Source organism: Phocoena sinus, chromosome 6 (genome assembly GCF_008692025.1).
Source record: "Phocoena sinus isolate mPhoSin1 chromosome 6, mPhoSin1.pri, whole genome shotgun sequence".
Lineage (NCBI taxonomy): Eukaryota > Metazoa > Chordata > Mammalia > Artiodactyla > Phocoenidae > Phocoena > Phocoena sinus.
This window is the reverse complement of record NC_045768.1, coordinates 32923360-32938032: the sequence shown is the minus strand read 5'-3', so window position 1 is coordinate 32938032 and position 14673 is coordinate 32923360. Positions and strand designations below refer to the sequence as shown.

General features: G+C 43.2%; 2 protein-coding genes across 2 annotated transcripts; one reads left to right on the top strand and one right to left on the bottom strand.

Moving 5' to 3' along the window:
* Nucleotides 1-966: 966 nt before the first annotated feature.
* Nucleotides 967-5371, bottom strand: ALG2 (ALG2 alpha-1,3/1,6-mannosyltransferase). The gene is made up of 2 exons (XM_032635861.1): nt 4930-5371; nt 967-2472 (listed from the first exon to the last, which is right to left on the bottom strand). Exons 1-2 carry the CDS (start codon nt 5275-5277, stop codon nt 1570-1572), a joined length of 1251 nt encoding a protein of 416 aa, XP_032491752.1. The 5' UTR covers nt 5278-5371; the 3' UTR covers nt 967-1569.
* Nucleotides 5372-5427: 56 nt separating this feature from the next.
* On the top strand, nt 5428-14136 carry SEC61B (SEC61 translocon subunit beta). Its single transcript, XM_032635862.1, has 4 exons — nt 5428-5741; nt 5939-6036; nt 10925-11026; nt 13851-14136. The coding sequence occupies exons 1-4, from the start codon at nt 5739-5741 to the stop codon at nt 13936-13938; spliced, it is 291 nt and encodes a 96-aa protein (XP_032491753.1). The 5' UTR covers nt 5428-5738; the 3' UTR covers nt 13939-14136.
* The last annotated feature ends 537 nt before the right edge of the window (nt 14137-14673 follow it).

Here is a 14673-nt window from a genome sequence, read left to right as displayed (position 1 = left end):
AGCGCGAAACCACACGGAACTTCGACAGTTAATTTTTGATAACCCTAAATTGCAAAATAGCTAGTATTTATAGAGCCCATACTATATGCCAACTACTATTTTAAGTACTTTACATATATTATGGTAATCCATCACAACCACCCTATGAAGAAAGTACAAGAGTAGTTACTCCACTTTACAGATGAAGAAGCTGAGGCCCAGAGATTAAGCAATTTGCCCAAAGTCACACAAGCTGTTAGGCTCTCAAGTCTGTGCTCTTAGAGTTGATTAATGTGGAACCTTTGGCTAGTGATCTTTGCTATTTCTAAAAATGAATTTAGCTTTAACGATATGTGAGAAAGTGCTTTATGTTTATTTGTACTTAGACCAATAGGTAAATAATGAACTCTAAGACTGGTCAGTGCCACCAGAAGGTCAGAGAAAGTGGAAGGGGAAGGTCACTTCCAGTTCGGGAGCTGGGTAGAGGGTCAAGGAAAGCTTCACAGCAGTGGCATGAGGCAGGCCTTGAAGGATAAAAAGCACTTGTGTCGGGCTTCCCTGGTGGCGCAGTGGTTGGGAGTCCGCCTGCTGACGCAGGGGGCATGGGTTCGTGCCCCGGCTCGGGAAGATCCCGCGTGCCGCGGAGCGGCTGGGCCCGTGAGCCATGGCCGCTGAGCCTGCGCGTCCGGGGCCTGTGCTCCGCGGCGGGAGAGGCCACGGCAGTGAGGGGCCCGCGTACCGCAAAAAAAAAAAAAAAAAAAAGCACTTGTGTCTTACACTTAGCAGGCGCTTACTTAATAAAACACAAATATTAATGAAGCTGATGACTCAGATAACACTAGGAAACAAACCCTAACGAAGATGCACGCTGCACACGTGACAATAGCCATTCATTCCAATATCCAGTTAACTCTAGTTTCTGATTCAGGCTTGGCTGTCTATAGTCCTAACACCACCACCATAGATCACAGAGGCCAAAATCTAGTATTTTGTCTCTTCCTATGATAAACATCATTTATTGTCATGTCTGTATGCAAAAACACAACAAATCATCTTTGTTAAAAAAAAATACACAGCATTCTTGCTATGGATCCAGGCAAAGGTATGACTAACAAAAATTTCCTAACAGAGGTCATTGAACACTGAGGTGGACTGATTCTGGAAACTACAGTAAGTGTCTTCTGATTACACTATGAAGCCAAATTAATCAACTTTGATGATGATACACTTAAAGTGTTAAAACCAAATAAGGCACAAAATAACTCAAAATTTATTCGTACAGCAACAGTCTAGAGAACATATAATTAAAATATTCTGCTGAATGTGAAATTGTACCATATTTATATCTTAATCAACATTGGTAAGACTCAGAATTATTACAGCCTAAAAGATACTATTTTTTTCTAAAAAAGCAGACTGGGAGATATGGGGGTACAGGAAGGTGATTCAGATTTAAGATTCAAGTATGTTAAAAAAAAAAATCTCTTCTGCCTTAGATACTAGGCTTTTTTTCTTTGGTTTCAAAACTGGGTCAACAATCTACAAATGTGATGTTAATGAATACAGCATAAACACCTGAAAAAAATCTGACTATACCAGCAGCTTGGTGACATATTGGTAAAGCTGTTCTGTAAATGCTTCAGGGGAAAACTTCTCTTTCACCCTGGCTCTTCCGGCCAGTCCCATTGTGGCCTTTAAGGAAGGTTCATGGATGAACCTTTCTATTGCTTCTGAGAAGTCAACTGGGTCAGGCTCACACAGAAACCCTGTGACGCTGTGGACAATGGACTCCAAGGGCCCGCCTGAATTAACAGCAATGACTGGGCACTGCATGTACATGGCCTCCAAGGGAACGATGCCAAAGTGCTCATTGCTTGGTGTGTAAAGCACACACATGCAGCCGTGGAGGAGTGAGATTTTCTGTTTGTCCGAGCAAGACCGAAGGAAAGTCACGTACTGGCCTAGGTCAGACTGCTGGACCATTTTCTTCAATTCCTGGTAGTGTTGTACATTCTCCAGGACTCTCTCATCATAACCACCTGCAATGATCAGATGAACTTTGTCCCAATCTTGGGATGACAATCTTCCACGCAGCTTTACTAGGGCTTCTAGTGCCAAAGTCAGATTTTTCTTCCTTTCATATCTGTTGATGGAGAGGAGTATGAATTTTTTCCCCTTGGGGACTATGTCATCAAGCTTTTCAAGAACAGCTGAATCAAAGCTGGTGATATTCAGAGATGGGTAGAGGACATCGGGGTCTATGTGAGACAGGGACTTGAACGTTTCCTTAAAAATGGCAGCTGTGAACCGGCTGTTGACCAAGATGCAGTCTGCCATGCCTGTGGTGTATTCCTCTACCCAGTCAATTGGGGCCCTGTATAGGCGCTTAATAAAAGAATCTCTCCTGGTGAGAAGCAGATCTGGGAAGTGACAGTAAAACAGGATTTTCTTACGCCGTCTGGCCAGCTTGAACACTGGGATACAGGCAGACACCTAGCCAAAGCAAAAATCAACAGCAGATGAAGTGACTGGTCAACTAAACTTCAACCAAATCAAAGAAACAGATACCTACCCTGCCTGCTAGTCTGTGGGCCCTTCATGGGCAATGTCTGGTTCTGCGTTGTGTGCCCCCAGACTCTCACCTGGTACAATGCCTGGTATACAGAAAGCTGGCAGGCAGTTTCTGGATATGCGCTAAATATTTAAAGCTGCAAGTCCAGTGGTTTCCTCTAGAACAGCACTGTCCAATGGAAATAAAAATCTAGTCACTACACTAACAACTTCTTAAAGGTTAAATTAATTTTAATGTATTTTATCTAAGATACTATCACTTCAAAATGTAATTAATACTTAGAAAGTTGATGAGATCTTCTATTCTTTTTTTCTTTTTCACATTAAATCTTTAAAATCAGATGTGTATTTTACACTTACTGCACATCTCAGTCCAGACTAGCCACATTTCAGGTGCTCAATAGCCACCTATGGCTAGTGGCTACCTCACTGGACAGAGCCACTCCAGTATCTTCCTCGTCCTAAGGAAGTGAATGAATGAACTATAGTAGTTTAGAGTGTAGGCTCTGGAATCAAGATTGACAGGGTTTGAATTTCAACTCTACTAGCTAGCTGTGTGACCATGACCAAGTAATATACCTCTCTCTCTGGGCCTCAGTTTCTTCTTCTGTAAATTGGTGACAATTTCAGTTTAAAAAAAAAACCCATACAGTTTTTGTCATTTTTAAATGCACTGGTGCATGTAAAACATGTAAGAATTTAGCACACACTATGTGCTCAGTATTTATTGAAATGTTAACCATAATCATTACTAGAGACTTTCCTGTTGGGTAATCTTTACAAGTCAATCTCCGGCTCACTTAACACCTGAAAAAGGTGAGCTTTAGGGATATTGAGGGATTTATCCAAAGCTACTTAGAAAATAGCTGATATGGAACTTGAATCCAGGTCTCCCACTTCCAAGCTCGGTTTTTTCTCTATCCACTACAGTCTCAGCTGCCTCATGCTTACTGACTAATTTTACACATGCAGGATATTTGGTAAATGTCCACGTTTCTCAAAAAGAAATAGCGTGTACACAAGCAAGGATGATCAAAAGTAACTCAGAAGTAATAATTAAAGAAATACAAATACAAACGTGATGCCATTTCCACCTATTAGTTTGGCAAAGAATAAAATGCCGATAACATCCAATGTGAACAAAAGCATGGAGTAACAGGCTCTATCACTGTGGGAGAGTAGAATGACAGAACAGTAGAATGACAGAAGACAAATCTGGCAAAAGCTACTGACATTTAAGATGTACAACTCTTTGACCTACCAATTTTGACCTACCAATTTTATTATTATGAATTTCAAAGGCTATGCTTGCAGAAGTACAATAAAAAAGGCATAAAGATGTTCATTACAACACTGATCTATTCACAAAAAACTGGTCACACTGATACTGTCCTTTAGCAGGAGAATGTATAAATGATGGTACAGTCAAACAAAAGCAAATTTTCCAGCCACTATGAAGAATGAAGTGAATCTCTAATATTGATACGTAAGGATATCTCAAGTAAAAATTTTTGGTGAAAAAGAGCAAGTTGTCCAATAGTAGGTGTGCCATAATCCTAATTATTACAAATAAAATATGTCTATGAACAGACATCATATGCTGGTATAGCCACAGACCATTTCTGAGAGCATACAGAAGAAACTGTTAACAGTGGCTATCTTTAGGGAGCGGAACTAGAATGGGGCTTTTACATTCTAGTCTTTCTTATTATTTGAATTTTTAGTCCTGAGTAGGTGTTACTTTTTAAAATAAATATTTTTGGGGATAAAAAAACAAAACACAGAAAGAGTCTAGAATAGCTAGAGCCCAGATCCAGGTGGACATTATCTACCAAGGTAAAGAGCCTGGACTTTTCTCCAAAGACTAATGGGGAGCCATGTTAAAGTTTTAATAGAGACATGACATGTTTAGCTTAGGGTTTTATTAAACACATGACACTGCTGAGGAGCGGAGTGGCCTGACAGCAAATGCTACAGTGGGATGCATGTGGCTTGGAACTAGTGTTAAGAGAAATAATGCAAAACATGGAAGACATACAAAACATGACTGAAGGCTGACTTCTAATGCTTGCGTTTCTTAGAGAGAGCACCAAGGCCCACATGCTTCAGAATCTCCCGATGATCCAGTGAAGATGCAGATTTCGGGGCCCCACCTCAGGGGCCCAGGATGAAAACACCTGAGAGTGGGGCCAAGCAATCTGCCACTTTAACGGGTCCACACTAAAGTTTGAGAACCACAGTCTCACTCCCACTTTGATCTCTCCAGATCAGTTCCGATCTTTCCGAACCACAGACAGGGAGAGGTCAGCAGAGGTCATGCGGCGCGCCCTCAGTAGTGAGAAAAAGAGGGGCGGCGAGGGCCGGTCGTGGCCACCTCACCTGGTCGCACACTACCACGTCGAACTCCTCGTCGCCAAGGAACAGCACGTACAGAGCCAGGAAGATCATGCGCACGTAGGCGCAGATAGCGGCGCCGCGGCCGCCCCAGCCCAGGCTGCGAGGCAGCCAGTCCCCGGCGCAGCGCACCGGCAGCTCCCTGCTCTCCGCGAAGCAGTGGCCGGGGTCGTAGTGCGCAGTCCAGATCTTCACGCTACATCCGCGCGCCCGCAGCGCCAGGGCTGCGTCTACAACCAGCCGCTCGGCGCCGCCCACACCCAGGTCCGGGTGCAGAAACAACACGGACGGTTTAGGATCCAGGTCCTCATCTTGGCCCTGCTCCTCCGCCATAGCCCGGGAGCCGCACCTTTACCTCTCACGCTTAAAGGCTTCCGCACAAGCTCCTTCCTCCAGCTTCCCAGATGGCCCAAAACGGGGACCGACCACGCCCCGCGGCGCGTGCGTCGGTTAGGTCACGTCAGCGCAAATCTGTAGGTGCCTAGTAACTGCCGGAGTAAATTTCTCGTCTCATCATGGCTAGATCCTCCCATTGGTTGAGACTGGACTCTAGGAAGGACGCTGTGATCCAAAGGAAAAATACATGATGTCTGTAATTCCCATACAGCAGCTCACAGGGTCTCCTCTTGCAAAATTCCTACAGGCATATCGTAGGACAGCCCAGGCGTCCCTGGAGTCAGCGAGGACCCTGCCAGCAGGTCTGGGGGCGGGACCTGAGTCAGTCCCTCCGGCCGCCGGGCTCCACCGCTTCTCCGCTGTCCACTTCAGCTTCCTGCCACCCTCCTGTCTCCAGCATGGTTTGTGGCCTCAGCCGTCCCTCCTTGTCCCGGCTTCTCCCAGGCGCCGAGATTCCTGCCTTACGCTTTGTCCTGCTTCCGCGGCTCCCTTGTTTTCCCCAGCCCCCCGTGCATGTCCCGGTCTCGGCCGTCAGAGCCTGGGGTCTGGGGGCCGGCCGGCGGCGCTTACCAGTCTCTCTCCTTGTCTACCTCTACAGCCTGGTCCGACCCCCAGTGGTACTAACGTGGGCTCCTCAGGGCGCTCTCCCAGCAAAGCAGTGGCCGCCCGGGCGGCGGGATCCACAGTCCGGCAGAGGTAAGGATCTTGCGACCCTCTCGGCTGTGGGCTCCGAGGGACAGGGCCCAAGAATTCGTTGGTCCTGAGAAGGAGATCCCGGGATGTTAAGATTCATAAGGGCAGAACGAGCTAGCTGCCTGTGATGTGACCGTAGGGGTAGTTAAAGACTTCTTGGTCTTTTGCGTCTCGAGAGGGAGGCAATATTTTCTTCACACTGCTCAGCTTTGAGTACCACTCTTGAAAAAGGAAAGTTAAACTGGAGTAAGGTCATAGACAGCATTGAGAAAACCGATGTCATTAAAATGGTGTCTTTAGACCTGAGCTCTTCACTCACATTTCTATCTGGAAGTCCCATACACACTCGGTCTAACATGACTCGTCTAATGCGCAGCTCAGTCTTTCCTTTCACCTCAGCTCCCGCCGCCAGTTATATCTCCCTACGTCCATAAAGCACTGCTGTAAACTCGTTCACTCAAAGCCAGAACTTCAGCGTCATCTTGGATTCTTTTAATGCTGTCTTTATCCAGTACGTTTATATTGTACATGAAGAACTTCTCATCTGTTTTTTCCTTCTCCATTTCTACTGCCTCAGTTTAACACTCAGTTTCTCACATCTAGAGAATTTTCTACCTAACTCGCCTCCTCTCCAGATCATATCCACTTTAATGCATCTTCTGCTCTGATTCTGGCACACTGCTGGTTAGTTTCTTGTTGCTGAACTTAAACACGGTGGGGAGGTGGAGAGGGTTACCAAAGCTCTTGATGGTGGGTTTTTTTTTCTCCCCAGCCTAATCGCTTTTCTTCTCTCTCTCCTGTGATCCAGCAACAGTGAGCTTATTACTGTTTTCTGAACTCACTAGACACCCCCCCCACCCCCACCCCCACCCCTCCGGCCATTTGTGTATATTCTCCAAGACTAGGCTCAGGGATTATTTCCTCTTGAGGCCTTCCCTGACTGCAAAGGCAACAGCAGCTACTAGTCTTCTCTTTTACTCCCATTTTGTTCATACCCTTCTAATAGCATTTATGTTTCCATGTTTATCTCCTTCATTAGACTTTGACAAAAACTGCCCATCAGCTCTATCCTACCATTAGGCTGACACAATAAATGATGAGTGAGGGAAGGAATCAAGCCACCCTGTAATCTTGGGATTATTTTGAAGGAACCAGTGGGGGTTTTATCTAGAGAGGAAAAGACCTTGAAGAGATACACAAAAACTATTCTCAAGGATGTGAAGAGGGATGAGACTTCTCTTGTTGGCTACAGTAGGTAAATCTAAAACTGATGATTTGAACTTACATGAGACAGATTTCGTCTTAGAGCAAAAACAATTCCAGTAGAACTGTGAGAAATGCTAAGATGACCCTGAATGATTGTGAGTTCCCTGTCATCAAGATGTTCAAGGTAAGGCTGGGATGGACCAGCTGGGAAGTGTGTCAGGCTGTGGTGTAGGTTATTTGGGCTTGGGGTGCTGTCTTGTTCCCACGCTGGATTTCAAAGATTCTTTGTGCTGGAATGGAAAACCTGTCCTATCGGTACAGTTCCTTGGGGAGTGGGTCTAGTTAAGGAGAATTGGTAACACTGTGGCAGAGAAGTTTGATCATCTGAAAACTCTTAAAAAAAAGAGAAATCATGTGTTTATCAAATAAATGAAACAAGTATTTACTTAATAAAATTGAAATAACTGCTGCACAAGTGAAATGGAGAAACAAACATTTGAGGACAGATGGAGCTTATCAAGTTGGGGGTGTTGATGTCTTTTAGAATTCACTACCGCTGGGGCCAGTGTAATTCAACAGACCATGGCTGTATGTACTGAAAGACCCTACAGAGTTCCCATCTAGAATCTTGGCACTCTTCTAAGTATTATTTCATGAGTGTAATGTAATAGGTATTGACTGTTCGAGAATATATTCTCTCTTTGTGAGTCTATAAGAAAAAGTTGAAGCTAACAGTTAATAATAGTGCTGTGGATTATGTAGTCCACAGATTTGCATTCTGTCTCCATGTTCAATGAGGTAATAGAAGTAGAACCTTGAGAATTAACTATGGGATTTAAGGTCAGGCCAGGGTTGGAGTCCTTGCTCTGTTACCACAGTATAAATGGAAGTTGCTAGGATGAAAAGGAGCAATAACACATTGTAAACTGTAAAGCCTTAAAATGCTTCAGTGTTCAGGATTTTTTTTTTGAATTTCTTTTTATACAGCAGGTTCTTAGTTTCTGTTTTATACATATTAGTGTATACATGTCAGTCCCAATCTCCCAATTCATCACAGCACCCCCCCGCCATGCTTTCCCCCCTTGGTGTCCGTACATTTGTTCTCTACATCTGTGTCTCTATTTCTGCCTTGCAGACTGGCTCATCTGCACCATTTTTCTAGATTCCACATATATGCATTAATATACGATATTTGTTTTTCTCTTTCTGACTTCACTCTGTATGACAGTCTCTAGTGTTCAGGATTAATGGGAATCAGGCATAGTAAGGTGATGGACTAGCTGGGGTATTAAGGAAGTCATCAAATAGTTATTGAGGGTACATGCCAGGCACTGTTCCAGTCATGAGGCTGTATCTGTGGACAGGCTAGTCAGGGTTTGACCTCATGAACCTTATATTCCAATGTAAGAGACCATAAACAAGGCAAATAAATAGATAATTTCAGGCAGTAAGGCCAAGAAGAAAAATAAAGTTGTGTGGAGACTAGAGGGTGGGTGAGGATAGGGTGTTCAGAGTAGGTGACAGGTGAGTAGAGACCTAAAAGAGACAAGGGAGCAAATTATGCAATGGTCCGGGGAGGAATAGGCTTCCTAGACAGGAATAGTTAAGTGTAAAGACTCTGAGGTGGGAATGAGCTTGGCTTCTTTGAGGAACAGCCAGAAGACCACCATGTTAGAACAAAGTATGTTCAAGGTTGGTTATGAAAACCATTGCGTTAGGGTATAGGAGGAGGGAGCAGTTACACAGTGGCCAGAAAGAAAGGGTAAAATAGACCCCAAAAAGAAATTTAGGAGATTAAAATGGGCTCTGTTAACTTCTACCTAGCTTCCCGGTAGGGGGGATGGGAGGTATTTTGAGTACATTTTTGGTATTTCTAGGTGGCCTGAATCCTCTGCTATGTCTGTGTGCCAGCAGATGTAAGAAATCTTCAAAGAGCACAGACTGATTCCTTGGGGGCTCCTGGAGATTTTGAAGACAGGAACTGGAGTTGGGTGGGTGTGGGAATAGTAGAAAGTACCTGGGTCCTAGTCTTGGCTCAGCCGATGACTTATGTCCACACTGGGTTTATCATCTAGCTCAAGTTCCTTTTTATGAACGAGGAAAATTTCACGTACCTACTCCACCAATTAGATGATGTGTATCTGTGTGTGTGAAAGCTTTTGTAAGTGTATGAATTTCTCTGTAAATCCCTGTACAGTTTACAATCAGTTTTCCCATAGAAACAGTCATACAGATGGAGTTAGAAGTTCCCAGGTGACCATGTAGCCCATAATTAATGTGTCTGAAATGTAATCTTTTTAGTACAGTACATCAAAATCATCGTTTGACACTAATTGTTTTTAGATTTCTAGCATGAACACAGCTCTTTTTGCTGGAGCCCACACTGGAACCAGGACTCCACTCTCCCACTCCATGCAGCAGGGCAGGTTCCCTGAGCTCTAGGCCAGTGCTTCTTGCATTCAGAGTGTGGAATCAAGTCTGTGGTAGGGTGAGGTGGGGATTAGGAACCAGAGTTGGGAGGCAAGAAGAGACGGTGGGGACAGGGTATTCACTTTTGGTTTCTCCCTGTATGCCCGTCTTTTTTCAAAAATCCAGAACCAGCAGTCCACGGATAACTGGAATGGGATTTTGAGGGAGGGTGTGTTGGGATTCGGTTAATGGCGAGGGGTGGTGACGGGACAGGGCTTTCTCTCTCTTCCTTTCCCCTTCCCTAGAATTTCTGAGTTGGTGATAAATGGGCTGAAGGTTTCTTCTGACCTCATACTTACTACTTATTTTTACGTGGTACCAGTTTTGCACTGAGGGGAAATGAGAAGTGGGATTGGAGGAGTGCTGTGTGGGAGAATAGCTGTTGGGGAGGGTTTCCTAGTGACCGAGGAGAGGAGGGAAAGGATTCCCTGGCTTCCTTCCTGGTCAGTGGCATTAGTGCTGTTCGCTGCTTCTGTGTGCCAGGGCTGCCCTGCACCACACAGCTCACTTCACAAGCCTTGATCCCTTTGTGAGGGACAAGTTCTGGTTGGGTGTTTCCTGCATTTTTTTCACATCCTACCTCTGTCCAGGATCTATAGTCAGTATATCAAAATAATGAAAACAGATTGCAAAATAATTTTTCATAAAATATATACTCTGTTTTGAGACTTGGATTACAATTACAACTTATGTTTTTTGTCTTTTTTGTAGAAAATACAGTAATTTAAAAACATTTTAAAGTAGTCATTTAAAAATCAGGTAATAGGGATTCAGGGTATTTTTAAGCAGGAGTTTTTTACTTGACTTCACAAAAATACATGTGAAGTGAAACTGAAGTGCACTGTCCAAATGAGGTGCCCATATGTGTGAGCAAGTGGATGGGCTCAAGTCAGAACTGGGTCCACAGCCGAGCGTGGCTGCCTGCTGGCTATGTGGTCTTCGGCACTTTGCCTAGCCTTTTATGAGCCTCATTTTCCTCATTTATAAAATGGAGATGGTAAGTACTTTTCTGGGTTATTGTATGCATCAGTGTATGGTGGGTACTCAGTTCTTAGTGGTCATGATCAGTGGAGTAAAAGCAAGCAAAAGCAAGGAGGTATTAGCAAAGAAAAAGTTAATATTTTGGTTCTTTACCAGTGTAATGGTAGCATATGTTATAATGCTCTGATAAGGATTTCCAAGAAAAGGCCATTTGTCACGTTTTTTCTCTTCACAGGAAAAATGCCAGCTGTGGAACGAGGAGCGCAGGCCGCACGACCTCAGCAGGCACTGGGGGGATGTGGCGATTCTACACAGAAGATTCACCGGGGCTCAAGGTGTAAGTCCTGGGAGCAGACCTTGTGTTTCTGTCCAGAATCACAGAGCCCTTTGGCAGCACTCTGTCTCTGCCACCAGTGGTGTTTGCTTTGATGAGATTTGTAATACACAGCAGCTTCCTTTGTGCCGGGTGGGCGGGGTCTGGTTTGTCCATATAGCAGCCAATTAGTTTAGGGCCTGGAATGACATCTGTTTATGGTTTGAGTGAAAGCAAGGGAACATCTTCATGTAGCTCTGTTAGAATAAATGATGGGAATAGAGAGAACTGGAGGGAAAACGGTTTAATTAGGTGAAATTGCTCTTCATTTGGTGTTCTTATCCCACACTGAGAAATAGAGGAGTAACCATTTGAATAGGAGCTAGGTGATTTTTCAAAGCTCTCCTGGAGGCATAGGCTGATATTATTGCAGTCTAATGGGAGTTTCTGCATTAGGCTGTGTTACCTCCTTGCCGTTGGTGGGTGGTGACTGGATCCGTATCACTTCTCAAGTTCTAGGCCTGGGAATGCTCATTAGGTGATGGGATATGGGCATCCCTGGGAAGCCCTGTCCCCACGCCTCACCTCGCTTTCTGGTACTGTGAAACCTAATTCCACAGGTTTCTGACCAGGTAGGCTCTAGGACACCACTGCTTACAGCTGTTTCCTGACTGAATCCAGTGGATGAGGAATTGGAATAATGACAGCAGCTCTCATTCATATAGCACATCAGGTTCAGAAGCTCAGATTCATAGAGGCAAAGCTACTTGTCAAAGACAAACAGCCAGCAAGAGCTGGAACCAGATATTCAGGGACTGTTAAATTCCATGCTCTTTCCATTCTGCCTGTTTGGTAACAGAGACATAATCAGATTTATTTGGATTAGTTTAATTAACTTGACCAGTAGGTTGACTTAGATCACAAACTTAATTTAGAAAGACTTGCCTAGAATTCTTGAGGTTTTGTTTTATTTATTGATTTTTATTTTCCCCGTTATGACGAAGACTTACAAGGTGAGAATGTATTTCAGGAAATAATTCTTGGGGTTGGGGATGTGTGAGTTGGCAGCGTTTTGGTCCTTGTTAGAGGTAATTTTTCTGAATATATCAGAGCCCCTAGCTCTTCAGGGTATTCAGGGGACAACATTTTAAACCTTATCGAGGTGGTGAAACAACTGTTCTCTTGTGGGTGAATCTGGCTTGTTCTTGCTTTGGGCTGTTGTGCAGCCAGGCTTGCTTGCTGTTGTTGTGAGTCCTAGGAATCGAGAGAAGCTATCCCTTTGCAGTGTCATAAACCACAGTCTCATCATACTAGAGAGAGAGGTTTTTGGTGAAAGGCCATAGTTGGGAAATTGTATCCTCAAATCCACATCTTGGAGCAGTCAGGTACCATCTTGGAGCTTGCTGTTGGCTCTTCCTGGGAGTTAGAATTTTTTTTCAGGTTGATAATAGTAGCATTTCCTGAGAGCTTACTAGAAGCCTACACCGTGTGTGTGTTAATATATTTAATACCTCAGCAACCCTATGAGAGAGGTGCTGTGATTATCCCCACTTTACAGACGAGGCAAATAATGTTTGGAGAAGGTGAGTCACAGGGCCACAGTCATAGCTTGTGAGGGACAGAGTTGGTTTCCAGACTCCCTCCAGCGCTTGGAGTCTCAGCGCTGCACTCTCAGCTTTATGCTTTATGGCTGATGTTACCTGACTGCGCTTTAAAGTAAGGCAGTATGATCCAGTGCCTCGTGACGACGATCTCTTCCTAGGTACTTTTAAGTTTGTTTACTCCCATAATTGTACAAATTTTGGAAGAACAAAATAGTGTAGCAGGACTTGGATCTCCGTGCATTGATTATTGTCCACTAGTGGACTCTTGTTACCGCCTGCTCCGCTGGGTTACTGTACTGCCCAAATTATAAAGATTCCCGGGGTCTTTTCCTGTGTCCACCCCCAGGTGCACCTGGGAGGTGAAGTGACATCTTGAATTCTCCAAAACTGTTGTTGGCAAGAGGAGTCAAAAAGATGAGGCCTTTGACTGACATCAGCATTGACAGGTTGTGTAAAATCAAGGAGTTCTAACTTTTAAGAAACCCATGTACTAATTCTCAACCTGGAAAGCATTTGATTTAGGGAAGGGCTGATGAGTAAAATCTACTTCCTTTCTACAGTAAACTAAATATAAATCAAACTTAATTAATGTTGCCTAGAATGTTTGCTCCCCTAAATATGGGAACCTTAAAGCAGTAAAATGAGCACTATGTTTGGAATCAGAAAACCTGAGTTCAGATCCCTCCTTTCCATTCTGGCTCTGTGTTCTTAGGCTCTGTGTTCTCATTTCATAACATTAATATTTGTTTCACCTGTGTCTTGAGCTTGTTAATCATATGGGATCATATATTTGAAAATGCTTCATAACTTATAATGGGATATTCATCTTTGTTATGCCAAGTTTATTGTAGTTAGACGATGAAGATGGTCTTTATTAATTTGAAATAATAGTTTGGTAATTGGATCATTTGCACTTAAAGAGTTTGGGAAATTTTTTAAATTACTTTTTATTATGGAGAATATCAGATGCACGAAATTAAAGAGACTAGTGTCTCTAAGACATTAGATCCTTTTTTTGTATATATTGTAGTATGTTTCATTAAAAGATAAGGATTCCTCCTTTCTAAATAACCGCAATGCTGTCACCCTCAAAATATCCACAATAATAATTTTTGGAATATTTTTAAATGTTGTAAATAATACTCTTCTATGGATCTTAGGTGCTTTCCCCTAGGCAGTCTTTAATATTACAAATATATTAATGTATTATTACTGAAACTAAGCCTGCCTTTTCTTATTTTCAGCGGCCCTGTTCCAGTATTGGTTATGAGTCTTCTGTTCATCGCTTCTGTATTTATGTTGCACATTTGGGGCAAGTACACTCGTTCATAGATTCCGCTACATCCATCTGTCTGTCATCTGAAGAAGAAAGGAAAAAAACCCCAACATATCTTGGACCAAAAGCATAGTGATTTTCTGTTCATGAGAAAGAAATTTTCTGTAAGCTTACTGTTTTACAGGGAACTTAATGAAAACTGATTTTAAGGAATCATTTTTTTCCTGTGGCTAATAAACTTTTAAATTCATAAACCAAGTCTCATTGCTTATGCCTGGCTGCTAGGGCCCTTAGTCTCTCCACCTTTAGATTTACAAGTAAATATGCAGAAAGCATTTTGTGGAGATTGTTTTTTTGGTTGGATTGACAGTTTCTTCTATGACCATGTAGTCATTCAAATGCACGATACTGTCAGTGGCCCTGGCTTGTTTTCTTCTAGGTTTCTCTGTCTTGGTCATTGTTATTTTGGGTGTTCTGTGGTTTTCAAGGAGTGTGCCTATGACTCCATCAGGCAGATCTGTGTTCAAAGGCAGCTGGTACCCAGCGGAATCGTCATAGAAATCATCCAGAAATCTTGGATGAAATGTTTGCTCATTCTATTCTTTGTCTCTAAAACCATACATAATATTTTTGCCTCTTCTTTCTGTCAGTTCTTAATTCTGTGGGTGTAGATGAGGGGTTTCAATCTATTTGTCACTTGTTGCTAAACCCCTTTTGAAAGAATTCATTTGATAAATTGGATTTCTTATATAAAATTTTGTTTTCATTTTGGAAATTAAAGACCTTAATAA

What these genes read in the sequence shown, in the direction of transcription:
- ALG2 (XM_032635861.1), bottom strand. Translation starts at nt 5,277, where the DNA reads ATGGCGGAGGAGCAGGGCCAAGATGAGGACCTGGATCCTAAACCGTCC. An exon ending in ACGTGGTAGTGTGCGACCAG is followed by an intron (nt 2,473 to 4,929) that starts GTGAGGTGGCCA and finishes TGCTTTGGCTAG; the next exon opens with GTGTCTGCCTGTATCCCAGT.
- SEC61B (XM_032635862.1), top strand. An exon ending in GGATCCACAGTCCGGCAGAG is followed by an intron (nt 6,037 to 10,924) that starts GTAAGGATCTTG and finishes TTCTCTTCACAG; the next exon opens with GAAAAATGCCAGCTGTGGAA. An exon ending in GATTCACCGGGGCTCAAGGT is followed by an intron (nt 11,027 to 13,850) that starts GTAAGTCCTGGG and finishes TCTTATTTTCAG; the next exon opens with CGGCCCTGTTCCAGTATTGG.